Raw genomic sequence first — 26,761 nt, forward strand, 5'->3', positions numbered from 1 at the left:
GGAGGCTGTTATTGGCTTTAGCAGGCTATTAACAGAAAATAAATCCTAGAGTAAAACACAATGCAACAAAGGGTAATAAAACATTTAGACTATTTTATAGCAAGTTTGTAGAGAGACTGGTGAAGTCTCAGTTGGGGGAGGTGTAGCTAGGGCTGTAAAAAAGTGATTTAACTCCTAAATGATAGTGAATTAGGCAGTGAGCCTGCAGGTATGTAATATAAGCTAAAGTTGTTTTGGTGCACAGAGTCCCTCAACTAATTCTCCCATTTCTAAATATTCACACCTCTGTGGTTCTATTTGGTCAGATAAGCTTGTACTTCTGTGTCGGTATCCACAGAACAACTTTCCCAATCCGAATGAGGAGGTCATTGTACTATTAAAAAGTAATAGAACCAAATACCATTTATGAATGATACAGGTATATAATAATAATATAATAAGCAAGCAGACGATGAGTCAAAACTCACTTGAGGCTGAAACAAAAAGCATTCTGTTGGTAAACACTTATCCAAACCGATAGGCCAATACATAGGTCCCCATTACAACCAGCACTTTTATTTCAGTAACCAGAATTTTCCGCAAATGCTTCTACCCAAACAGCTTCTGGTGTCATTCCCAGTGCGGTGAGAGTATGTTTATACACAAGAGCCAGTGTCACGCGCAGGTTCCATAAAATAGGCATGGCCAAGCGTCGTAAACAAAAACTATACTTCTCTACACATTTGTTAAAAACCGGCTTGCATGAGATTGAGAAAAGATTGCTATCCTACCAATAGTTATTCCAGACAGCATTCTGGTAAACCGGTCACACAACTGTAACAGAGATACTAACTGGAACCAGCACAAGGGAGATGAAACTATCCTGTATCTAAAATCTTCCATTCTGAAGCCATATAATTGTCTGAGTCACATCTCATTACTTTTCAAAAGATTCTACAAACCTGTCTGGTTCAGTAATCTTTACTGTGTCTCAAGAACTTGGCATGTGTCCTTGCTTTTAATTAACCTCCTCCACTCAATTTTTTTCCATATATCCATATAATTTCCACAAGTTTCTGGAACAATGCCTGGGAGGCTCCTACCATTGACAAATGTATCATCTATTACTTGAATTGCTGGGTAGTCTGTACTTATGAACACGTTGATATCATATCTTTGTTCAAATTGTTTTCTAGAATGAGATTTCCCAACCAATTTTTATTTGCCATTTGAAAAGTGTGGATCCCTCCCCAAAACTGTGTCTAATATTCTCATTTTCAAATGTTGTTCTGAGAAGACACCATCAGCATGCTGACACCATCTGTAAGTCTACCTAGTTGTTGGTGGGATGTCTACTGTTATGGTAGAATGGAATATCGGTTAAGAATTGAAAAGAAGGAGTACAAGTGAGTCTTTTTTTTGAATTTGACAATTTTTATTGGGACATGCATTCAAAACAGTAATGCAAGTGTATCTTCAAAATGTCCTATTTAACTTAACAGAGGAAGTTATGGTCTGGTTACATTTATCGTGGACATCACATTGTAGCTGCTTGCATTTAGTATCAAAACAAATTAGAACATGATACGAGGAAAAAACATGCCCCATACATTTTATGTGGAAATATGAATTAAGGGGGGGTACAGAAAGAAGAGGGAAGGGAGGGGGGAGGGGACATTCTGGAGGATGCAGGGAGTCTAGGGGACAAGTGAGTCTTTAATGAATGTATGGTGTCCACATAATTTTTCAAACAGTTTTTCTAATCTAGAAAAAGAAGGAACACTTATATCTATACGGTCTACAGGTTGTGTCACTTCAAGAGTGTCTCTGGATGGGGATCATTTTCTGATATCACAGAATTGCAGTGTTTATATCAAATGAGTTTCCTAACTGCTGAGAGAGGCGTAATATCTAAATGTCTAGAATTCCCTAGAATGGCTGAGACCTATTATTTCTTACCGACGGGAAATTGTTAAATTGCCTAATTCAATCCTCCAAAGAGAGAAGGTTATAAAACCAACCGAAGGGGAAAATATTGGGAGGAAGAATCACAAGTGGAATACTACTCTTATTGGAAACGTGATCCTACATAATAATATCCCAAAACTCTAATGGAAATCTTTATAGCAACTTAAACTTAGGAAAGTAGGATAGGAAAAAGATTAGAATAACATGTAATTGTCTAAGGGTCCCTTTAATATTTTTCGCTATCTTTCTCCATCATATCACCTGTAAGAGAAGGATCTAACCCAACAGTACATGCTGTATGCCTGAAAAAGTATCCCTAAAGTGTCATAGATTTTAACCGATTTTATCATTAAACTTTAATGGGTTACTCAGAGCACCATAACAACTTCATTGATTTGGTCAATGGTACTGGGAGTCTGTATGTGCAGCTTTCGGCTTTGAAATGTTGGGCACACAGAATTTAACCTCTAAGCTGCTAGAGATGTAACTCCACCTCCGGCAGCATCATTAGCAACCCGGAATAAACAATCCCGGAATAAAGTTCCAGAAAGGCTAATGACAGTTCTGTGCAAATTGGACTCTGATGGCAGCATGCTGCCCCCCATCCTCCATGCTGCACTTGTCCTCCCCTTAGTTCATCTCCCCAGCCTACCTCCCAGTCTGCTAATGGGAGTGGTGTCAGCCAAAGAGGATCGGGCTTCGTGGAGAACTAGGTCTCATAGCTGGAATGGAGGTAAGTTCTAGTTCGTTTCTTAAATTTTTTTTGTGAAAAAAATAAAATGGTGAAAACGCCATTTTGTGGCTTAAGTATTTTGTCTACTTACAACTGTGAACTAGAACAAATTCATACATAATGATTAAAGGAAAACAGTCACTCCCCTGGGTTTTTAATATTATGCTTATTTATGGAAAAAAGGGAAGAAAACAGAAGTGCAAAAACAAAACACTATATGCGCTAAAAACACATTAAGCCCTTCAAGGAAAAAAGTGTTCCCTTAAAACACTCAGCAACAATACAGAAAAAACAAAAAGAAAAAAACAGAATATGTACGAAAATCACCAAAGTGAATATATATAAAAATATATATGCCTTAGAGGAGCATCAGGAACTCTTATTACACATCCCTGAAGAAGTCCAACAGGACAAAATGCGTAGGACTGTTTATTGTATTACTTTACTTTGTTTTTGTATTTTTATTTTCATTTCTTATTGAAGATTTTCAATTTTATTTCTGGAACTTTGTGCTATCAGCAGAACTCTGGATACCACGTGTCATATGAAGATATGCTGACACTTCATTTGATGTCTTGTAAGTGCATTACCACTTAATACATTTATCATCTGCACTATATTTTCTCTATTTTGAGTGCTAAGATTTACTTTGAAGATCACTAGTGTATACATATGCGTGCGCAGCCTATTGCATTAGGGTGTGCACACTAAAGCACAAACACACACGCTGCGTGCATATGTATATATAATTATATATATATATACATACATACACTTAATGTAAGGGGGTGATAATGAGGGGGGATACTGGGAGGGAGGGGGTAATGGTGGTGTGGAAGGGAGTATACTGAGAGGAGGGTGATATTGAGGGGGGATACTGGGAGGGGGGCTACTGGGAGGGAGGGGATAATGGTGGTGTGGGAGGGAGTATACTGGAGGGGGTGATAGTGAGGGGGGATTCTGGGAGGGAGTATACTAAGAGGGGGGTGATAGTGAGGGGGATACTGGGAGGGAGTATACTGGAGGGGGTGATAGTGAGGGGAGATTCTGGGAGGGAGTATACTAAGAGGGGGGTGATAGTGAGAGGGATACTGGGAGGGGGTAATGGTGGTGTGGGAGTATTCTGGAGGGAGGTGATAGTAAGGGGGGAAACTGGAAGGGAGGGGGTAATTGTGGTGTGATAGGGGGTGTACTGGAGGGGGTGATAGTGAGGGGGGTACTGGGAGGGAGGGGTAATGGTGGTGTTGGATGGAGTATACTGGTAATACTAATTAGAGAGCCGCCCCTGATTAGGGCGTGCCCAGGCACACCCGGTCCACCCCGTGCGCACGCCTATGAGTGTATATGATCTTTTACCCTATCTGAGAGGGATACATGCCTAAATTTTCATCCTTTCAGTGGGTTCTCTACAGAAAGCATACTGAGCAGAGGAGCAGAGGAGAAATAGTTTGTTTTCTTCTTCTCCTGATTTGCCCTGGCTTTGCCTTGTCTGAACTGGATCTGTTTTTGTTGTTTGCTAATTATTTAATACAAATTGTAAATAAAACGGAACGTCTAATGAAAGAAATAAAGGTTAACATGTGTTACAGGACATGTGCAATGTTTTATACAATGTGGTAAATTCCAGAAAAGTGACTGTTCCCCTTTAAAACTGATAACATAGATTTCCAAAGCTTTCCTGAGCTTAAACCACGGTCCTCAACAAATGGAGCCAGATGTTCTCCATCACTGGTACTTCCAAATATTTTCCATTTTGGTTACAGGATTGGGCAGGACTGACAGGCCAAGACAGGGCAGCAGTCTCGGGTAAAACTGATCCACAAGGTCATACTATGTACACAGTTTGGGTCAAACATGTTAGCATGTTACAGCATAGGCACCGTTTTGCCCGCTTGGTAGAGGAATGCTTCATCCAAAGTGAATTCTTTTCATTGTGCTTGCAATAAGTAACATATTAAGTAAGAATTAGTATGATGTTCATAATAAGTAACAGAATATTGGGTGTGGGACACCAATAGTGAAAGACCAGCAAAAGAACTTCACATATTCTAGTTACAGTAAATATTTTGTTTTTATTATAATTTTTTTGTTTTGTTTGTGATTTTTTTCTTGTTTTTCAAATGCAATTTCTATACTACAAAACTGAGCATGCATAATTATTTAGGATATAAGTAAAATATATAAAAAATAAGTAATAATCAAGGTTAACTTAGATTGAAAAACGACTCCATCAAGTTTAACCTTTAGAGTTGTGTTCATTCTGGGAGTGTCACCTTAATCTCTATTACCATAATATCATAATGTTACGTAATTGAGTTAATTCAATTGAGTTCAAATCTGCAAACCCTATACCTGAGTAATTTATGGCGCAACTTGGGTATCTACTTGAGCAACTGATATTTTGTTTGCCAAAACTAAGCACAGAGGACACAGTGGGGCCTGGTGCAGATGCTGGACAGGATAGACGTCCGCTCTTCCGGCTTGCCAGACGCTGAACTTCTGCTAGAGCCTACAGCTGGCGCGTCCCTCCTCCCCACCGGACCAGTGGGGGTTGTCCCAGGCTACTCTGCCAGGGTCACTCAATTCGCCTTCGAACTTCAGAGGCCTGCAATGCCCCCATAACCAGTCAGCATGGGGAGCCAAGATGGCTGACATCCAACATGCAATGGAGTCTGAGATCTCTGAGGACTCTTACAAACAGCTGGAGGGATATGACCTAATTTGTACCCAATTTAGGGGGAACCTTTAGCAGCGTGCATGCCCACCTACTCACAGTGACAGTTTCCAGCACCCCAAGCTGGCTCCCAACTTCCAAGCACAACTACAGCCACGTCCAAGCTGGGATTCCCTTAGACAACAAGCTGCATCAGTGACTGCTGGAAAACGACACTTTACCATCTGGGAAGATTATGCTGGCAAGAAACAAGGGACTTACCTGGATTTGCAGTGTGGCCAGACCCTGCCACATCGGACACTGCCATTGAGTCAGAGCTGGGTCTGGAGACGCGAGATTCATGTTCACTATCTTGTCACCTCATTATCGGGTGTGGACTGAAGTGGCCTCAACTGCTGTGGTTCTCAGCCGGGCGCTTAACAATATGTCAAAATATGTGTCTTGGTAGAAATTCATAAACCTCATGAATCAGTTGTTCCAGTTAGTCTTTAACTTACCTATGTTAGATCCAAGTCTTCAGTGTGTTTTATGCAGAGCCTCCTAGCTGGTCTACTCATCTAACTATTCATATGCGTTTCACTCTACCTGTGATATACATAGTGTATACATAGGGTTACTTTATTTTATGTTAAACAGGGACAGTCCAGCTTGTATTTCGTCTACCCCTGCCTGATTTTAGTAGAGTAGCGTGTTCTATGGCTTGGGCCTGTTTGGAGGGATCACATAGCGCATACTCAATCCCTGCAGTTTGCCTAGGACTAACAACCTTGTAACCTAATGTTAATAATGTTCAGTATAGCTGACATGTCTAGTTATCCTAACTCTAGACCAAAGTTTAAATGGATTGATATGTTTTTTTTTTTTTTTTTTTAATTCTTTATTTTATTCGTGCATAGGCTAAGAATACAAGATTGCACTGCCACAACAGCTGGTGCGTGAATAACTTCAAATAGAATATAACAATTGTGTGACATGAGGAACCGTGCACATTTTATAATGTGAAGGGAAAGGCATGGTTACAAGAAGGGCCTATATGTCTCAGCAGTTAGTAGCATTAGAATTGGCTTGTCTTATAACCCTTAAGGTTAGCATGCTAAGGTAATATAGGTAGGTGGAGTTTATTATGTAGAGTCTCGTCGCATTAATATCTAGGCTTATAATAAGATAACTGCACGCTTCCTGGATTGATATGTTTGATCCTGTTTCTGTTAACACATATGCACAACAAAAATAAAGAATTAAAAAAAAGAAAGATTGATGATCTCAGCCAAGGGGTGGGGCATGTGCGGGACCAGCCATAATCGGATCCTCACGTTCCGTGCCTTTGCCTTATCCTCAATAGTAGCTATTTGTGTAGTCAGGGTGCTGCATTGCTTTTGTAGTGATCCCAGGGCTGCATGTGTGGCAGTTTGGGCTACCCCAACACTTTTAAGGTCCTCTTCCACCATCTTCACCCTTCCTGTGAGCGTGCAGATTTCCTCCCTAATCAGGGCCATGTCAGCATGGAACATTGCTTGTATTTCCTATACTAGAGCCTTTACGTCGGCCTTCGTGGCTGGAGCTGAGTCACCTAGCTCCATGTGTGTCGCGGGCTTCGCTGGTACCTTAGGTGGAGGTGTGTGGGTGGCCGTCTGGCTCTCGTCGTCTGTCGAAGGCGAGGTATAGGCCCCAGCCGGCGCCATCTTGCACGGGTCCTGCCGCATGGTCGTGCGCATAAAAGCTCCCGAGCCGGGATCAACTTTATATTTTTTCGCCTTTTTGCCCATGATGTAAGGCACACAGGAGGCGGTTGGTGGCTTGGTAAAAGTGCCGTTTTCGCTTGTATTCAGCGTTTGGGTGGATTTTACCCGAGGAGCTCCTGCAGGACGCATCCAACTCGCTTTTTTTTACCATTAACCCCTAACTAGCAGTAAGCAGCACTAACAGTAAATTCCCCATTTTCCCATAACTCCCACTCACCCGAGCTAGCAAAAAAATATAAAATATTTAAATTAGTTAATTAAATAAATTGAACCCCTGAGGGTTAAAAAATAAATAAAAGCTAATCCTCAGGTGTTAAAAAAAATGAGATCACAGTATAATACTGTGATCTGTATTTTGATCACTGGAGGCAGTGATCGACTGGCAGGGAAGGGGTTAATTTTTATTTGGACTGGGTAAAGGGGGGTTGTTTTTCTATTTTCTACTTAAACGTTATTCAAACTTTTTTTTTTTTTTTTTGTCAATCTTTCTTTTATTAAGGCATATTTGAGGGGTACAGAATAAAAAGTGGGAGATGCATATATGGTTTAAAAAGTAGGGTCAAAACAGTGCTAACAGTGGTCGTATACATTTCCTGAACATGAATGCCTAATTTTTATATTTTTATGTCGATGAACAATAGCGTGTTGTTAACAAGCTGAGGTAAAAGTCAAGGATACAAGCATGTTTCATGTAGTGTGTCTGCGAGGAATAGTTAACAGTATTGTCACGTGTACATTATATCAGCTTAGGCAGGCTACGTGTTAAGTAACTAGGGGGTGTGCAGGTTGAGTTTTTGTGACTAAGGCGGTGAGGCGCATAAAGGTATAAGGTTTGTGTCACCAGGCACGTACGCTTGCTCAAATGTGTTTCTTTTATCAAGGCTACTATGCAGAGTACAAGAGAAAGTGTGGTAGGTGCATGAGTAGTTCAGCATAGGTTACCAAGTAGTAGCATTGTCGAGTACATTTCCAGTTTCTTGGTGCCTTAGTGTTGTGTTTCGTGGGTCGTCTAAGGGAGTGTGTTTTAGTCAGAAAAGCGGCAGTCATAGGCTATTATTTACGTGAGGCAAGTGTGTGTAACAAGAAGCACCATCAGGCCGGTTAAAAATCGACATTAGCATGGCATGGACACTTAATGGAGATATCTAAATACACTCTAGGACCCTTGTCTGACGGCTGCATAACATAAGCTGGCCACATTTAAGAGTATATGTCATCATTACCCTCGACTTGACTAACACACGTTATCAGCCTGCTGAGTTGTACGATCATCCTAACAAACCTGGTAATGGCCTGGAGTCTGAGGCTGGGAGTGTAACCAGTGGCATTACGTGGGAAACAGAATTATGTACAAACATTGTTATCAAGCAAATAGTTTAGCTAGGTCGGTGTGATTAAGGGAACACAATAACATACAGCAATAGGATAGAGTGTTTTGGGCCGCTATTTAAGTACTGGCATGTTGGGGTTGCACTGCATGTCCTTAGGGGGGCATGGGTACCTTGCTCGAGGGTATGTAGCACGGTCAGCCAATACCTCGGCTCGGTAAATCCCTGACTACCCCGGGGTAGCTCCTGGTCGCCTGGGTGTTGGAACCGCTTCTCTGTAGGATCCCCATGGGAGCAGCAGGGTGCGGATGGGTGTCGGTCGCTCTCCAGCCCCAGGTCGTTGGGAAGGCCTGCACTTGTGTACCACTGACTCGGTTTCTCGGTGAGGCCGGGTCATCCCTTTGTCGGGCGCCATGGGGAGCTTGGGTGTCCTGCCGCCGCCCGCGACGGGCGCTCCTCCGGCGATGTGGTCGGTGCCTAGGAGGTATACTCCATGTGGTCTTCGGCCTGGGAAGGTATTGTGGGCGGACGACGATGTTCGCCCCAATGAGGTGATTGAGGCTTTGGGTTTTTCGTCGTAGCTGACGGGTCCCGCACTTCTGCCGCTGTGGGGGCAGCTTTGATTCCGGAGACAGGTTACCAGGCCTTGTCGGGTTCCTGTGGACGATGTCTGTTGCCGTGGCTAGCTGTCGTGAGGCAGGCCGTGGGTGAGTATGACTAGTGTCCCTGATTCCTGCTTGTCTGTGCAGGTGTGAGTTGCTTTGTCGCCCTACTGGGGCTTGTTGCTGCGCGGGCTCCGGGTGCTTAAGTCGTGGGACCGGCAGTCGCCTCCGTGGCAGTTTGGCAGCTTAGTAGGTCTGGGCTGGATGGAGCATCTTGTCCTGTAGTTTGCGCCAGAAATCTTGAAAAATGCTCTCCAGCCTGGCCGCATATCCCTGTTCGTCCAGGTTGTCGACAAGCCGCGTGGTCGCCGCCATCTTTGGTGAGTCTCTCGGCCCACCGGCGGAATTCTGTGAGCCTGCTGTGGCTGGGAGGACTCCCAGTAGTGGACCGGGATCACCCCCACCGGTCCATAGGGGGGGGTTGCGGTGTACCCGCGTGTGGCATTCAGCTCTCGGGTCACTCCGGTCTGGGAACTCGGCCGTTGTTCTCCGCCATTGCGCACCCGGCCACATGCCTCCGCGGGCATGGCCTGTTGCCTGTCGTCCGTGTACGGTCCGCATCACCGGTTCACCGTGTGGACTGGATGTTAGGTCTTCGCTTATGGTCACTATCTGTCGTTTCGTGTGGTTTGAAGGTGCCATTGTAGCTTTTTTTTTGTAGTTTAGTCGGGAGCTTCAGCTAGGCACGTCTTCTCTCCATGGCAGTCAGGCCCCGCCCCTATTCAAACTTTTTTTAACTTAATTTTTAACTTTTTAAATCTTATTTTAAAACTTTTTTTAACGTTAACCCCTAGCTAGCCTAACACCAAATTCCCCACTAACTTTCACCCACCCCAGCTAGCTAAATATATAAATTTTAAAATACTTAAATTAATTAAATAAATTGAACCCCTGAGGGTTAAAAAAAAAAAAATTTATTAACCCTCAGGGGTTAAAAAAAAAAAAATCAGATCACCGTAAAATGTAATCCCTGCCAATTGATCATTGTAGTCAGTGATCAATTGGCAGGAAAGGGGTTATTTTTTTATTAAAATGGGTAAAGGGGGGTGGGATTTTATTCAAACTTTATTTTTTTTACACAGGGGGCAGGATCAGCACCGATCCGTCTCCCTGCACGTCACACAGAACCAGGAAGTGCAGGGAGGCGGAAGGCAAGTATACTGAGCACATGTGCTCGCTCTGACAGCCTGTCAGAGCGAGCACCAGTCCTGGGACAGCCCGATCGGGTGCTCCCGGTCTGCCGCCAATACAGAGGCAGACCGGAGCACCATTAACCCCGCGATTGCCACAATAGTGGCGATCTGGGGTTAATTTTCCCGCGTGACGTTCAAGGTCCGTCACTCGTCGTTAAGGGTCTCCCTTCTGTGACGGACCTTGTCAGTCACTCGTCATTAAGGGGTTAATACTATAGGGTCAGGAATACATGTTTGTGTTCCTAACCCTATAGTGTTCCTATAATCATTGTCATTTAGTGATTATAATTCCTAGTTGTGACTGGGGCTAGCCTTGAATACTTGATGTTAACTCCACTGATCAAAGATTTTTCGGAAACTGGTTTGTTGCATAATCCTGCATAATAAAGAAACCTGCCAGACATTGTTTCATGAGATAAGAATATTCCAGAATTAAATGCCCCTGTTTGAAGCGTCTCATCCTGGTAAGAGAAGGGTCTGTCTAGTGATGGAAACTAGCAGGGTCGCAATGGTCACTATTTCGAATGGGTCCTGGAGTTTGCATGTCAAGTAGAGGTCCAAGCCAGACAGGTGCCCCCTTGCAAAACCTCAGGTATTGCATGTGTTTATAACATTGGCGTGTTCCTTTACTGATTAAACCCAACTAAATAGTTGCAATAAGCCGGGGGCTATAACCACAATCATATGTTAGTAACCCTGAGACAATGGAACTGCTAATTGTGTTCAAAGGGAAATCTACCTGAATGTCCAACACAGATAAAACCAGAAATGCCTGAAGTGTTAGCAGAATTGTAACAGTAAATTAGCATATATATTGACCTGTCCCATATATCACCCCACTCCCGCTATAAAAAGATTTTTGGTAGGTTAACTTTTTATTCAGTATAAAACTACACCTATTCATTTATTTATACAAATGTGTATTCCTGACACTACAGCTCTAAAACCTTAATTTATGTGATTGGCCCCACTGTTAGAAGAGTTATTTTACTCCCCTTATTTCAAGCGCTGTGCACGTCTCGCCCCTGCTCCGCCTTCTTGGCTGTTATCATCAAATTTGATGATCTCAGACAATCCAATGCTTTCCCACAGGAAAGCGCTGGAAGCCTATTGTGCATGCGCGGCAAAACACTGCACAGCACCAATCAGCATCTCTTCATAGATGCAGTGCGGTGGAGATGCGGAACGTTACTGCTGTACATCGTGCAGCCCTGACCCAGGGAGCACCTCAAATGGCTGTCTGAGTGACTGCCACTATAGGTGTTCCTAGGCCGTAGTGTAAACACTGTCTTTTTCTCTGAAAATACAGTGTTTACATGACAAAGTATGAAGGAACAGGCTGTAGACACCAGAACAACTACATTAAGCTGTAGGGGTTTTCGTGACTATAGTGTCCTTTTAATTGCATTTTATTTTAGTAATATTTACCTGTGGTGTGGTTCAGTGATTCCAATGTTGTATAAATGTAAGGATAGATTATGGTTTAGTCACTAAACAGTGGGCGGTGATGAATTATAATCTGGATTGCAAAACTAACTCGTGACTGCAGGTAAATTGGAGAATTTTTCCAGTTTATCAATTTTGGACTCAATTTTGCAATTCACCCTCATCCACCGTTTAGTGAATAAACCTTAATGAGTTGTTAAAAAATGTTAAAGCCATAGATTAGCTGACGCAAGTTGTGTATGCTACAGATGGTGTTGGCAAACAGGATTTAAAGGGACTGTCACTTCAAAGGATTTTTTGTATTTATACTCTGCAAAGTTAAGTCTTGCTACAATATATTTACATATCTCTATATTTAACAAAAATATATTTGTGAGATGTAAAAAAAAAAATAATTAAATGTAGAAATTCAGACTTCTTCATCCTGTAACTGAGCACCGCCATCTTAGCTCCCTGTCAATTTTTGTTATAAGCGCTGTCAGAACAGAAAACAGGAGAAATAAATCACTAACCTAAAGAAAAACTAAAACAATCTGTTTTTGTTCGGTTGTATTTTTGCTTCGCCCTTGCCTTGTCTGAACTAGAATATGATGTGATTTGCTAAATCTTTAAAATAAAGTTAAAAGAAATCAGATCATTCAACTTGTGTATAAAAATGTTAGCACAAGTTATAGGTGATTTTCAATGTTTTATTCAGTGGCATCAATTCCAGAGAAATGACAATTTCCCTTTAAATAGAAACAGATATGAATAAAAAAAATACATACACAAAATACTTTGAAAATTATAATTATAGTTTCACTTTGTTGACAGCCTACTACAGGTTATTGTGAGTCATCATCATCATATAATTGCTTCTTATCGATCTGTAGACTATTTTGGGCGTTGCAGTTAAGGGATAAAATGCTAAACATAGATTTGTGAGTGGTTTGGAAATCCATAACTACGTAAACATCAGGCTTTCTAGGTCAAACTATTGTAGTACCCAAATGCCCTTGAAAGAAACGTGTCTATGTTCTGAATCTTGGAGTCCACCTGAGTAAAGGAACACTCCAAGAACCATAGCCACTGCTGAATGCTGTAGTAATTATGGTGGCAGAAGTGCCCTGTCACCTGCAATGCAATCAGGCAAAGTGTTTGCTGACAAGTCCACCAAGCACTGGTCACCAGTCACATCCACCACTGAAGACTTCATGGAGCTTTCAATAGCTCTCCTGGGTGAAACCCTGTTGTGCTGAGCCAGATCATTGGCTGAGAGCATCACCGGATTGTGCTCAGCCAATCAACTGAGCTCTGTACTTTCGGGCTTAACTCAATGAAGAAAGCTTCCAGCTCCCAGTGGCAATGGAGGAGAAAATTGGTACCCAGTAGATCCAAGGTAAATTCTCAAGGTGTTAACAAAAGGTTGGAATAGTTACACTGGGGGAGGGGGGAAGGGTGCCAGTGCCCTGGTTGTAGTGAGCTGATGTCTAAACCAAGGATATCATGTTTTACTTGGGGCTGAAATGCAACAACCAAGGCCTCTGTGTATTTGTCCTTGAATAGGTTCACATGGTATGACCTCTCCGTCCACAGTCATTATTCCCGTGTTTTGGAATGGTTCTATGCGGAAGGCTTTGACGGGAACATGTACTAAATGTGCAATTTCAGTATCCATATGTGTGCCTTTCTCCATAGAAAGAAACAGTTTGAGTAGAGACCCCCGAGAGATTCTGGAAGTGGCATAGAAGAGATGTATGTTGCCTTCTCCTAAATTTTGCACCATAGGAGCAGTGTAAAGGTCAGCACCAAGGTGAGACTGGTAAAGGGCCAGGACTAGGACAAATTCATCTTCCTGAACTACAGTCCAGTGACTTGGAACAGGCTGACCCAATGGTACAAGCAATGCATCTTCCAGCTCCTCTTTCACCACTCCATCAGTCTGTATTACTGGGCATTTGCTATCAGAGCTGGGATTGTTAGTGATTGTGTCTAAGTCTTTGGTTTTCGACAAACTACTATCTTTCACATAGGAAAGACGTCCTCGGTATGTACGAAGCGCAGTTAGCCTCACCAAGGTTCCAAATGAGAAACGTATGGAACCCATGAATCGGTACTTCTCACTCTCAATGTCCACATCAGATATAAAACCCCATGCCAAGCTAAGGAAGGAATATATGCGCTTTTCAGAGAGGGTGGTCAACGAGACAATGTCCAGGGGTTGAGGTCGACCTTTGCACAGCACAAAAGAACAATTAATCAGCAGTTTGGTGCCCATCACCTGCTGTTGCCTGCAAGAAGATAAATACATGTTATATAACCAGATGGCTATATATTGTAAGCTATTAGGCTTCCACGTGTTTATTTACAGAGATTTAACAAATGTCAATTTTGTAAAATGGGACCATACCCAGGCTGTTATCTATGGGGGTTGGGAAAATTGTTATGTCTTACAAAGTGTGCAACCCATGAGTTATCAACAAGGCAGCCTGAATTCTTTCCTGCAATGGATTTCCTCGGGGACGTATTACAATTTAGCACAATTGGGAGAAAAATAGGAATACGGCTGAAGGAGGTTGGGCAGACATCTGTCACACACTTCCGTCCCTACGTGAAGACAGCATGTTCTATAGTCCTAATGACTATTGTAGAACTTTATATTTACAAATATGGATACCGCACTCTCCTGGATTCCAGGGTGCAACCGGTCCTGAGTTGGCCAATCCTCACAATGTGATTTACAAAAAAGTAATAATGGTTCAGGCACTCAAGTTCAATCCAGTGTTCCAAAAAATCTGCCCACTAGATTGAACTTGAGTGCCTGGACCAATATTACTTTATTGTAGAACTTTGTCACATTCTCAAAGGAAGCAGGAAAAACTGTGGATAATTCTCTAAGCAGGAATTGCTTACAAATTACAAAGGGACTGCAAATTGTAGGCCAAACTAGTGGAGCAGGTGAAATAGAGTTGGAAGAATTTCTAATTCCAAGCATTTCCCTCACTACTCACTACTTAATTAATAAAAACCCAATTTGTTGGTTAAATATTAATCAAGACATGTAATGAAGACGCATACGTTTCCTTACCCAGAATAGTGATTTACAGAGGCAGCTAAGGCATTCCCCGATCCTCCTGGGAGAATTGCAAGTGGCTTTTTAATAGCAAGCATCCAGTCCGGCCGCTCCATTAACCCATTAACGACCTGGATGAAATGAAAAAAGCCACATTTATTTGTAGTTAAATACTTGACATAGAAATACCATAGAGTAAAAGAGTAAAGCAATCCTAAAGCTTAACCCCTTAAGGACCAAACTTCTGGAATAAAAGGGAATCATGACATGTCACACATGTCATGTGTCCTTAAGGGGTTAAAGGACCACTCTAGGCACCCAGACCACTTCAGCTTAATGAAGTGGTCTGGGTGCCAGGTCCAGCTAGGGTTAAGCCTTCCCCCTATGTCCTCTAGTGGCTGTCTCATTGACAGCCGCTAGAGGCGCTTGCGTGCTTCTCACTGTGAAAAATCACAGAGAGCATGCAAGCGTCCATAGGAAAGCATTGTAAATGCTTTCCTATGCGACCGTCTGGCTGAATGCGCACGCAGCTCTTGCCGCGCGTGCGCATTCAGCCGACAGGGCGGAACGGAGGAGGATCGGAGGCAGAGATCTCCCCGCCCAGCGCTGGAAAAAGGTAAGTTTTACCCCTTTTCCCCTTTCCAGAGCCGGGCGGGAGGGGGACCCTGAGGGTGGGGGCACCCTCAGGGCACTATAGTGCCAGGAAAACGAGTGTTTTCCTGGCACTATAGTGGTCCTTTAAAGGGACAGTTTAGGCTGCTTATGGCACTATAACAACTACATCTAAATGAAGGTGTTATGGTGCCAGGAGGTTTAACAGTTCTCAACTATACACTCCGTTCTCCACTCCTCCCCCCTAGATGGCATTCGGTTTCTGAAATTTCAGTTTAAAGATGCGCAGAGTGCAACCAAGCAGGGGTGCCACTGATTGTCTGAAAGCAGTCAGCTGACACGCTCAGCCAATCAGTGACTCTCTATTCCCATAATTGGTTTGGAAAGCAATGTACCCTTTCCAAGACAATTTTGTGAATGGGGAGTCACTGAGAGCGTCAGCTGACCGGCACAGGAGGCAACCTAAACAGTGTGGTTAAACAGTTGGAGAACGGTTTAACTCCTGAAGGTGAAAGTGCGCTCGGGGGCGCCTTGGCACCATAAAAACTTAATTTGGATGGAGTTGTTTTGGTGCCTGGAGTGCCCTTTACATATTTTGGTCCTGCCTCTGGAGCCTACAGTTGAAAGATTGCAGATGAGCAAGAAATATAGAAGAGAGAGAACCATAGATTGAGTAGGTGTCCTGATACCTCGAAAATGAGCCCATCACCTGACATCACAACAATGGCGTCCCACCTGGACAGGTCCTGGTCACGTACCAATTCGCGTGCCTGATTGGGCCTTTCTATGGATCCAGGAGACAGAAAATGGTGCAGAAGGAGTGAATAAACGCCGCTGCCTACCCTGTATGAGACCCTTACATAATAATGGAAGAACATTTTTTTTCTTTCAGTATGCCTGGGAGCCACAGACATAGCGTGAATTGTTACAAAATTAAAGCACAACTGTCACTTTCTATCTTTCTTTTTTTTGAATTATTACATTTAATGAAACTAAATTATTCATATTTTTTGTCTAATTTGCCTGCTGCAGTTTCATAGAGCAATCACAACAGCAAGCAAGTTAGGTTAAGCTTGTCTTACAGTACAGTCTGGCCCAAAATGGTTGATTAGACAGATACAAATAAGTGAACTTCTCATAAAAAAATAATTATAAATCACTAAAACATATTAATAGGTTTAATAAAATGTAATAAAAAAAAAAAATAAAGAAAATAAGTGAAACTTTGATTCTTTATACACTGTAAATTGTTGAAAACACCTTCATCTCAGAAACCAATTAACCATTTTTATGGTGAATTTTAGCCTTAGCAGAATTAGCAGAGCAAAGTTTGAAAACATAAGTTAACTTAAAGTTGAAATTCACTTTGAAATCCCATTTTAGTAAGTAACCAAATAACCCTGCCCCTATAATACCCTTAGAACCCATACCTGTTACCAGCAAGGTGAAGTGTACATCACCCTCCATTAGAATAGGAACCACGTGTTTCTGGAACAGTTCTAGCGCTTTACCAGTTCCGCCGTGGGGATTTACCAACACCAGAAAGTGTGGTGAGGTAGGTAGAAAATATGGCTCTCCTGGGAATAAAAATTATATATGTCAACAATAATGCAGTGATAAGTAACCTTGGCACCTGGCATGTTCTTCAACTACATTTCCCATGGAGCTGTGCCAGCAACATGATATATAAACTGTATTGTGTATAAATTAATTATGCTCCTTTGGAGGTGACCACAGGAAACCCACAGAAAAGCCAATGATAGCCGTTTAAGATGTATGTATTACAATTAGCATGATAATCTCCCATGTTATAATTAGTGTAGGACCTACCGATATTGGGGAAATAGTGGTCGGCTTAACACAGGGTGGCCATATGGTGGAACTGAACCTGAATATTTGTTTGCTGAGATAGGTGATTTTAAATAGCCTTATAAAATGTAACACTGTATTTTTTTGTGCGTGTGTTGTTCCTTAATCTGTATTTTTTATATATTTTGGTCCTTACAGCAATATTGCTGCTGACAAAGGCATGTTCCGGGTGTGCCCCCAAATCCCTTATTTCTATTTAATTTAATCAATTTGAAAGCATATATGTAAATATACCGTATATACTCGAGTATAAGTCGAGTTTTTCGGCACATTTTCTGTGCTGAAAAACCCCCAGTCGACTTATACTCGAGTCAGTGTCTGTATTATGGCAACTTACATTGCCATAATACAGACCCGGACCGCCGGGCTCATTATAAGCCCGGCAGTCCTGTTGGGGGCTGGCAGCGAGCTATTACTTACCTTTGTAGCAGCTCCTGTCAGCTCCCTTCTCCTCCGTTCCGGTCAGCTCTACTGTAAGTCTCGCGAGAGCCGCGGCGTCAGAGCGTTGCCATGGGTTACCGTGGCAACGCTCCGCGCGGTGCTCAGACGTCGAGACTTACAGTGGGGAGCTGACCGGAATGGAGGAGAAGGGAGCTGACAGGAGCTGCTGTAAAGGTAAGTAACAGCTCGCTGCCAGCCCCCCTCCTACACAGTGCACTCCACTGGACCACCAGGGACTGCTATTTTAATATTAAAAAATTATTTTTTTTAAATGTAATATTAAAATAATAATAATAAAAAAAAAATGTCCACCCCCCACCAAGGTTACACACTCTGCATCACATACACAAACACACTCTGCATTCATACGCACACTGCATTATATACACACACACACTGCATTCATACACACACTCTGCATTATATACACAAACACACACACTGCATTCATTATATACACACACTGTAAATAAATATTCAATTAATATAATTTTTGGGGGATCTAATTTTATTTAGAAATTTACCAGCAGCTGCTGCATTTCCCACCCTAGGCTTATACTCAAGTCAATACGTTTTCCCAGTTTTTTGGGGGTAAAATTAGGGGCCTCGACTTATATTCGAGTATATACGGTACCTTGGACATACCTCCCAACTTTTCAATATGACAAAGAGGGACACTTTATTTTTAGTGGGAGAGGCCAGCAGGACAGGTCTGGTCTCACACTGTTTTGTTTCTTTGTTTTCAAGCTATATGCAAAAGGGTACAATCCAGGCTGTTTTTCCCCCAATTATTTTTATATAGGAACACTCCAAACACCATGACCACTTCAGTTTGATGTAGTGATGATGGTGGCAGGAGTGCCCCGTTACCATCCCATGGTAAGATGTTAAACGGTTTTACTATTGTTGGACACTTAACTGGATGAAGGATTATGTTCATACAAAAAAAATCTAGAGCTAAAATGTGGATGTACATGAGAATTAAGAGCTGGAAATTAATTCCTCGATTTTGATATTTTTGGATAAACTTTTAAAATGATTTAATTTTTTTTTTATAAAGTTCTAAAATATATATATGTATTTTTCAAACTATTAAAATATGATAGTATTTAAACAATATATGGAAAAAAATATTAAATATTTTAAAAAATATTTTAAAAAATCATCTTAAAACGTTATGCAAAAATACTAAATCATTTGAAAAACATATCCAAATTCTTCAAGATTCGTGATGCTAAACGCTGCCTTTGCCCCTCGTTAGTTACCACCAGCCTGAAGGAATGCTGATTAATTCAGAACTTACAGTCTCATTTCAATACATGCCTGTGTAAGATCATGTACCCGGGTGTACTCATATTTTGTGTATATACAGCATGCATGGGGTTCCGAGAAGCTTTCTCACTCCTTATCAGTCACACACAGTCACACCATTAAAAGAAGCCCTCCCAGTTCTTATCACTATCTGTTCCAGGTATCATGCAAATGTGGAAGTAGAAACATCCCAGTGTGAATTCTAGACAGCTGCGTTCTTTAGAGGGCCAGTGAATCGGCCAGTCTACCATGTGAGCCAATCAGGCTTTGTAAATAAAGCCTATTTGTAAACGCTAAATATTCCACAGGAGAAAATCTACAACAAATCATATCATGTAAGGTTTAGACACAAAAGTTAATTGTCTGGCTTCCTTCTGAGTCACAGCTCAATATAAATATACACTGTAATTATGATGCTGAGTGGGGATACCTAGTGTCTCACTATAAATCTTCAATTGATTGCACGTACAGGCCCACAGCATGCAGTTACAATTCACCAGACTACCTTTATAAGTTGTAGGCAACCTTCAGCACTATAGACGCTGTGGACTACATCTCCCATAATGCTCTTAAAGCCACAATGGCATCTGGAGTACCGAATGCTGCCTACTCCTGGCCTATATCTAAAAGCGGCACTGTCACCCTCCCTGATCCCCCCTGCCCCCCAAAAATTAGTTTTTCATAAAGACAGAATATTTCATAAAAGAGAGTACAGAAGTGACATCAGCACCGAGGAGGACCAAAGCGGATCAAGATGGCATCGCCCGGGAGGGACAGGTACTGGTAAGTAAACTTACCTTTTTACGTGCCAACGGATCACCAGTGGCGATGTCACCATCGGGGGACATTGCAAATTCCCCAAACGGTGACAGTGCTGCTTTAAAATGAGACTGCAAAAAGTCTGCACTGCATGGCACCAACGCATTTTGAGATCAGTTCTTAGATTCTATGAAACACATCATGTGATTTTGCTTTCTATTCACAAAAGCAAAAGGACTATAGCCACCTTCTGGACACATTTTCCATAGACATTTATCTGTAAATCCAAGGCTGTCAATAAGCTCGCAGATAGTCATACAAGCTGTTGTTTTGACTCTGCATCCTGGATCAATGGATATGAAGTTAAACGATGTCTGTGGAGATGAAGTTCATACTCACAGCTATGTTTGATGGAATTTACAGTACATCAGGAAAACATGAACTGGATCCAGCCCAAAAAACTACTTTTAACTACATTTGAGACGAGGTAAGGTCATGCATGTTACTTCCTGTGAGTTATAAGAAAGAAATCTTGGCCTCGATTTAATATTTTTGTATATACTTTTCAAATGTCTTAAAACTTTTTAAAGGGGGGGGCGGAATCTGACAGCCAAAGCAGAAGGTCGTATGTTTTTAGAGCTCCGGACCTCGAGGGTTATAATTACCCAATTTTCTACATCCAGAGCAGCCTTATTGAGTTCTGACGAACCCCCCAGCTTGCTCAAACCCCATGGGGGAAAAGAACAAAAAAACCAAGGCAGGATGCACCCCGAATGGGCATGAACATTGGAGATCTGTGGCAGCAGGCTCATGGCGCTCATGGGCCTAAAATGGCGTCCCTCACTGGGGACTGCTCAGACCTCACAGATGACTTCTCCTGCGAAACAGAGGAGGGCTACACATCTGCTCAGGCACTTCCACCACCGACCCCTCTCATGAAGCCAGACTCGGCTTCGATGACCATAAAGCCAGACTCTGCTTCGATGACCATAAAGCCAGACTCTGCTTCGATGACCATAAAGCCAGACTCGGCTTCGATGACCATAAAGCCAGACTCGGCTTCGATGACCATAAAGCCAGACTCGGCTTCGATGACCATAAAGCCAGACTCGGCTTCGATGACAACTACGATATTAAAGGAGCGCCTAGCAGACCTGCAAAAAAACCTATAGGCAGACATGGCCATAATGCGCCAGGACCTGCAGGGCCTGACAAGCTGAATCGGAGCACTGGAAACTAATTCACACTTCTGCACACAGCAGATAACATCTCTTCAACATGAGATCCGTGACTTGCAAAAACAGAATCACATATGAGTGCCGATTTGCTGCACAAGACGATTCCGTCCGCCGGAATAATCTCAAAATCAGAGGGATCTCTGAAAATATCCCTGAAGCTGAGATATCACACATGGTGAGACGGTTGCTGCCAGCCTTACTGACCCCAAGACAGGCGCCACCTACAATATCAAGGGACCTGATAATCCAATTCCAAAACGGAAAAGACAAGGCAGCGGTCCTAGAAACATAGAATGTGACTGTAGATAAGAACCATTCAGCCCATTTAGTCTGCCCAATTGTTTAAAATACTTTCATTAGTCCGTGGCCTTATCTTATAGTTAGGATAACCTTATGCATATCCGACGCATGCTTAAACTCCTTTACTGTGTTAACCTCTACCACTTCAGCCGGAAGGCTATTCCATGCATCCACTACCCTCTCAGTAAAGTAATACTTCCTGATATTATTTTTAAACCTTTGCCCTTCTAATTTAAGACTATGTCCTCTTGTTGTGGTAGTTTTTCTTCTTTTAAATAGAGTCTCCTCCTTTACTGTGTTGATTCCCTTTATGTATTTAAATGTTTCTATCATATCCTCCCGTCTCGTCTTTCCTCCAAGCTATACATGTTAAGATCCTTTAACCTTTCCTGGTAAGTTTTATCCTGCAATCCATGAACCAGTTTAGTAGCCCATCTCTGAACGCTCTCTAAAGTATCAATATCCTTCTGGAGACTTCTGACTGCTCTAAGGGGCAAGTTACCTTACACCTTCGAAAACATGTCACTGGCATTCTACGCAGACCTCTGTGGCAGCACTCTGGCATGGCGCCGAGAACTATGACCACTCACCTCCCTTCTACAACGGCACAACATACGCTGCCGCTGGTGCCCCTTTCGAGCACTGTCGAATCTCCACGGGGGACATGACCCACATCATACGAGACCTCCAGGAAGCTGTAGCGATCCTGCAGCGTTTGGGAATCCCCCAAAACTCCGTCAACATCGACGCTCTGAGTACAGCGCCTCAGCCGACCCACAGATGGAACCCAGGGACAGCTGCGGAATTTGTACCCAAACCGGCCATACCAGACACTCATGTCACAGCCACAACCTGACCTCAAACAGGACTGCCTCTTAAAGGCCCAGTTAAGGACACATGTAATTAGAGAGCCTCTTCCCCTAACCACGCAAAACTTTACATCCTTACTCACACACAGATCAGGATAGTTATTTCAACCCTTCTCAGACCGACTAGTTTTGTCCTCTATTGTTCCACTTTCCCCCTCCTTGCCTATGGGTTAATTAAGCTAGGAATGTGCAAGGAATACATCTGAATCTGCTAGATAAGAAAGCAAGCATGTTCTACCAACAAGCTCAGATTTCTAGCTATGGCCCATCTTATTTGGACATCTCTATTGTTAACACCGGCACTTTTACTCTCTCTATAAACGCCACATATCTAACACTAAACCAGCCACCTTAACTATACAAAAAAAAACAAACACTAAGATGCTACAACACACATCAGAACTAATATTGCTGCTGAGGCTGAGGCTGAGGCTGTACCGGCCCATGCTGCTACCTCCCTGTTAATTTAGACCAGGTCAGAGCAAGTTTATCTATAAGGCGACCCTAGGCGGCTGCCTACTGCCCACATGTTAGACAGGTTCCTCGGAAGTATGAATTTGCTAGGCCCCATTACACACCCAAATGAAGTGTGGCCCTAAACGAGTAACCTGCGTAAGGCACCGTGGAATCTTAATTGTTTTCTGGTTCAGGTATACAGTGTGACAGTCTAGCGCTAAAACACAAAACTGAATTTTTAAAACATTCGGCTTCTATAGCTTTCAAACGTTTCAGACATAATTTTTAACCCCTTAAGGACCAAACTGCTGGAATAAAAGGGAATCATGACATGTCACACGTGTCATGTGTCCTTAAGGAGTTAAGGGTCCCGCTAATTTCGATTGCAGCTTTTTAGACATATGCAGCTTTCCTGTTAAAATATTTTATAAAAGGGGGCGGGGCCGGCCGCCGAGTTGGATGGTCGCAAGCCTGAGCAGCTCCTGCCATCCAACAACATTTACTCTCTAAAATCATGTCCCACCACCTAAAATCAGACCGCCAGAGCAGATACCCAGAGCTGAGATACTGCTGGACCCGGGGAGAGGCTGGCTCACCGAGCTTCAGTCCCCCGGGGGAGAAAAACACATTGCCCCAACCGGGGCTTTCTCCTGCGGTGAGTGGGGCGGACGGCCGCTGCCCCACTATCCTGCACCACGGAACCCAGCTGCGGGTACAGACCGGCACGGATCCGGCTCCGTTCCCCCCCCTCTGGGCCGGGGGGGTGATCCCGGCCCTCACCCTGTGGCCCTGACCGCGACGCTGCAACTGGGGAGCCAGACCGCCACACCTAAAATGGCGGGCGCCATGTGCGCAGACGGTAAAGGGAATACCTGCTCCCATCTCACGCTCACAGCCAACAAGGCGGCTCAGACATCCCGGACATGCCGCACGGAGAGACGGCAAAACCGTCGCCAAACCTCGCAGCATGCGACTCAAGAGAACAGGATACAAAGGCATGGAGGCGGCCTCTACTGTGTGTCCCACGCGTGCTACCACAGAGGTGCAGACACAGGTGGACGTCACAAGCTGCACACCAAATTCACGGCACAACATCCACACCAACTGCCTCTCACCTGTATCCCGAGTTGCGCAGGAGGGCTCCTGTCGGCAATCAACCTGCAGAAGGAGGACTCCTCACTAAGCGGTGCCGGACACCCACACACTACGGTTCTAGTGAGCGGTCAGGATAGACCTCCGGTACACACCGCATCAGAGGGGCTTGGAGGGGCGACCTGCCCACACATGCTGGACTTCGGTTGCCCAAGGGCTGCACCTCATCCTCTGGGAGCTTCGGCTGAGCGGTCTGGGGGCAAGCGTTATAATAAGATCTGCGTTAAATATATTTTTGCTTTGATGGTTTAGCCTACACATTTAAACGTATGCAGTGTTAGCTGAAGCTATATTAACAAACTATAGAGGTACTAAAAGCCTGAAGCCTCTAAATATTTAGCATAATCACTAGCGATAGCTCCACAACATGCAGTTATTTTTAGGCAACTGCCAATCTACCTCCTAATAGCAACACCTTACATTATAGCATTAACCATATCTTATCCTGCTCTGTCTAATCGTGTAACTCATCTTTCCTGTTCAGCAACATAGAACAACACCTAGAGAAGCGACATTATTATATACAAAATTGTGCTATACCCACTAATGCCTAACTACTGTCATGCTATGTTGAAAAATGCTTACCTTAGCTGTTGTGGCATTGTAAGACAGATGTGCACAAATAAAATAAAGAATTAAAAATATATATATATTTTATAAATAAATAAATAAAAATATGTGCGTACAGGAACAATGAAAAAGGAAATTGCCATACCAAATTCTAAGTAGAGGGGATGTTTATTTATACAAAAATAGGTGCTATTTATCAGTGGGTGATTATTTTAAGTAGCGAATTACTTGGTATTATTAAAGCTAAAGCATTCATCACAGCTAGCCAACAACATACAAAAAAAGCACCTGTCCTGTGCAATTTGCATAATCTGCTTTTGGAATGTGTCCCAACCTGTCACACCTGTTTCTACTTTGATCCACATGAAAAGTTCACAGGAGATTGAATTGCATACCCACTGATCAATATACTTAACGGCTGTGTTACGCATGTCAATAAAGGTCCAAGGTCCTTGCAACTGAACCTTGAATAGCTGGGAGCTGGCCTGTGAATTTCACATTTTATTCCTAAAACAGCAGAACTAAAACCATTGCTGACTTGGAGAATCTTTCCAAATATGGTATTTATTTGAATTTCATAGTTCTATTACCCACAGTTCCAGGGAGGTTTGTTTACTAAATACCTAATAGAAATGCATTAAAAATGAATTGAAAAATGTGACAAAAAGTGCTCGATTTCTACAATTCTCCAAATTATCTACAGTCACAACTCGGCTAATTTAGACCAAATTTTTAAATTTGGTTTTCAATTCACAATATTTGAGTAGCTAAACCCCAGAGTATTTTGTGAAGCATGGGGAGCTACCAACCTAAAATAAATATATATATATATATATATATATATATATATCAGTATCTTGGGCGGTGGATTCATTTATTGAATGGGTACGAGGACAGAGTAATTTATTAGCCTATCGTAACTTCCGCAAAATGATTATCTTATATGACTTTACCACTTTTACACAGGAAATAAAAAACGAAGCTTTGCGTACAAATAAAACGATCTAATGCAAACACAGATAACTATATCTATGAAACTCTCTTCTACCTGTCCATTAAAAAGTATTTTCTTCAAACTTGTAGAACCGGTGCAAAAAGTGTCTCAGGGTTCGAAAACTACTCGTCTTATCAAACACCCAATTTGTTTTGTTGTAGCTGATATGGCAACCAGTAGGTTGTAGGTTAAAAAAAAAAGTACAAACATTTACACACACCTGTCTGTACCTTAAAGAAATAAAAAAAAATATGGTGTATGTTTCCCTACAATATTTATCAAAGGCTGCTATATGCAGTGTTATGACATACTGATTACTACATACAGACCATCTTAATATTCACTCTCAGGGGAACAGATCAAGCACTATAACCACTACAGCTCGCTGTAGTGGTTATGGTGCTTGGAGTGTTATTTTCAATAGAACATATCTAAAATATCTATATATGATCATCCACTAGCAGCTTTAACACACTTCATGGGTTATAGAACGTTTAATGGAATAGTTTGGGGCAGCATTCTAATAGTGGAGCAATCACTATGGCAACTGCTCCACATTTAGAACTTTGTTGTAGAAATACCTGCTTCTATAGAACTAGAAAAAACTGGGCTTGTAGAATACACCTGATTGTTCGTTTTTTGTTTTTGGTTTGTTACCTTGCTGGTCTGCTAGTTGCTGTATGGTCTGCACCCAGGTCCTAGCCACCTGCATGTTTTGATCTCTGCCCTGGAAACTTCCCGCACGGAAGGTCCTGGAAAGTCGCTGGCGATATGCTGTTGACCCTTTACCCATCGTGAGAGGGTAAAACACAACTGTAAAGTAGCCTCCAATGTCAGTTGGGTCTTTACCCCTGAAGGAGCGACAACCTATGCAGTCAGTCAGGAACAGCCGAGTGCTGGTTGGTGCATGATGTCCACTGGGCTGGCTATGCACCTGCAGCTCAGTCTTAGTAAGTTGGAGAGAAAGGAGCAAGCCCTGACTGGGAACCAGTGTGAAGGTATCACTGAGTAGAACATCTGAGGAGGCTTTGAGAGGTTCCTGGTGTTCTTCCATCCTCTGTTAGTTAGGGATCACAAGCAGATAGACATAGGGGTGGTGAAGCAGGAAATAATTTAGTTACAAATTAGAGCCAATGAGTGGGAGAGCCATGCAGAAAGCTAGAATGAGAATGAATGAGAGAGAGAGAGAAAACTCAGCTCTTGTGCCTGGTAGATCCCATCTGACTACTCTGTGTGTTACTTGCTGAGTTTGTAGCTCCTAGAACCTTCTGCTCCCTGCTGACCTCTTGTGGTAACATTACAAACTACACGGTGCACTATTTCCTAAGAGCACTAATGTCCCCAAAAACTTAAAGGAACACTATAGTTACCTAAATTACTTTAGCTAAACAAAGCAGTTTTAGTGCATAGATA

The 26,761-nt window shown here is 42.7% G+C and overlaps 1 protein-coding gene across 1 annotated transcript; it reads right to left on the reverse strand.

The window, feature by feature from the left end:
* Positions 1-12,498: 12,498 nt before the first annotated feature.
* Positions 12,499-26,560, reverse strand: SPHK1 (sphingosine kinase 1). Its single transcript, XM_063458997.1, has 5 exons — positions 26,006-26,560; positions 16,820-16,966; positions 16,079-16,173; positions 14,793-14,908; positions 12,499-13,995 (listed from the first exon to the last, which is right to left on the reverse strand). Exons 1-5 carry the CDS (start codon positions 26,400-26,402, stop codon positions 13,209-13,211), a joined length of 1,542 nt encoding a protein of 513 aa, XP_063315067.1. The 5' UTR covers positions 26,403-26,560; the 3' UTR covers positions 12,499-13,208.
* Between the last annotated feature and the right edge of the window lie 201 nt (positions 26,561-26,761).

Source organism: Pelobates fuscus, chromosome 6 (genome assembly GCF_036172605.1).
Source record: "Pelobates fuscus isolate aPelFus1 chromosome 6, aPelFus1.pri, whole genome shotgun sequence".
Taxonomy (NCBI): domain Eukaryota; kingdom Metazoa; phylum Chordata; class Amphibia; order Anura; family Pelobatidae; genus Pelobates; species Pelobates fuscus.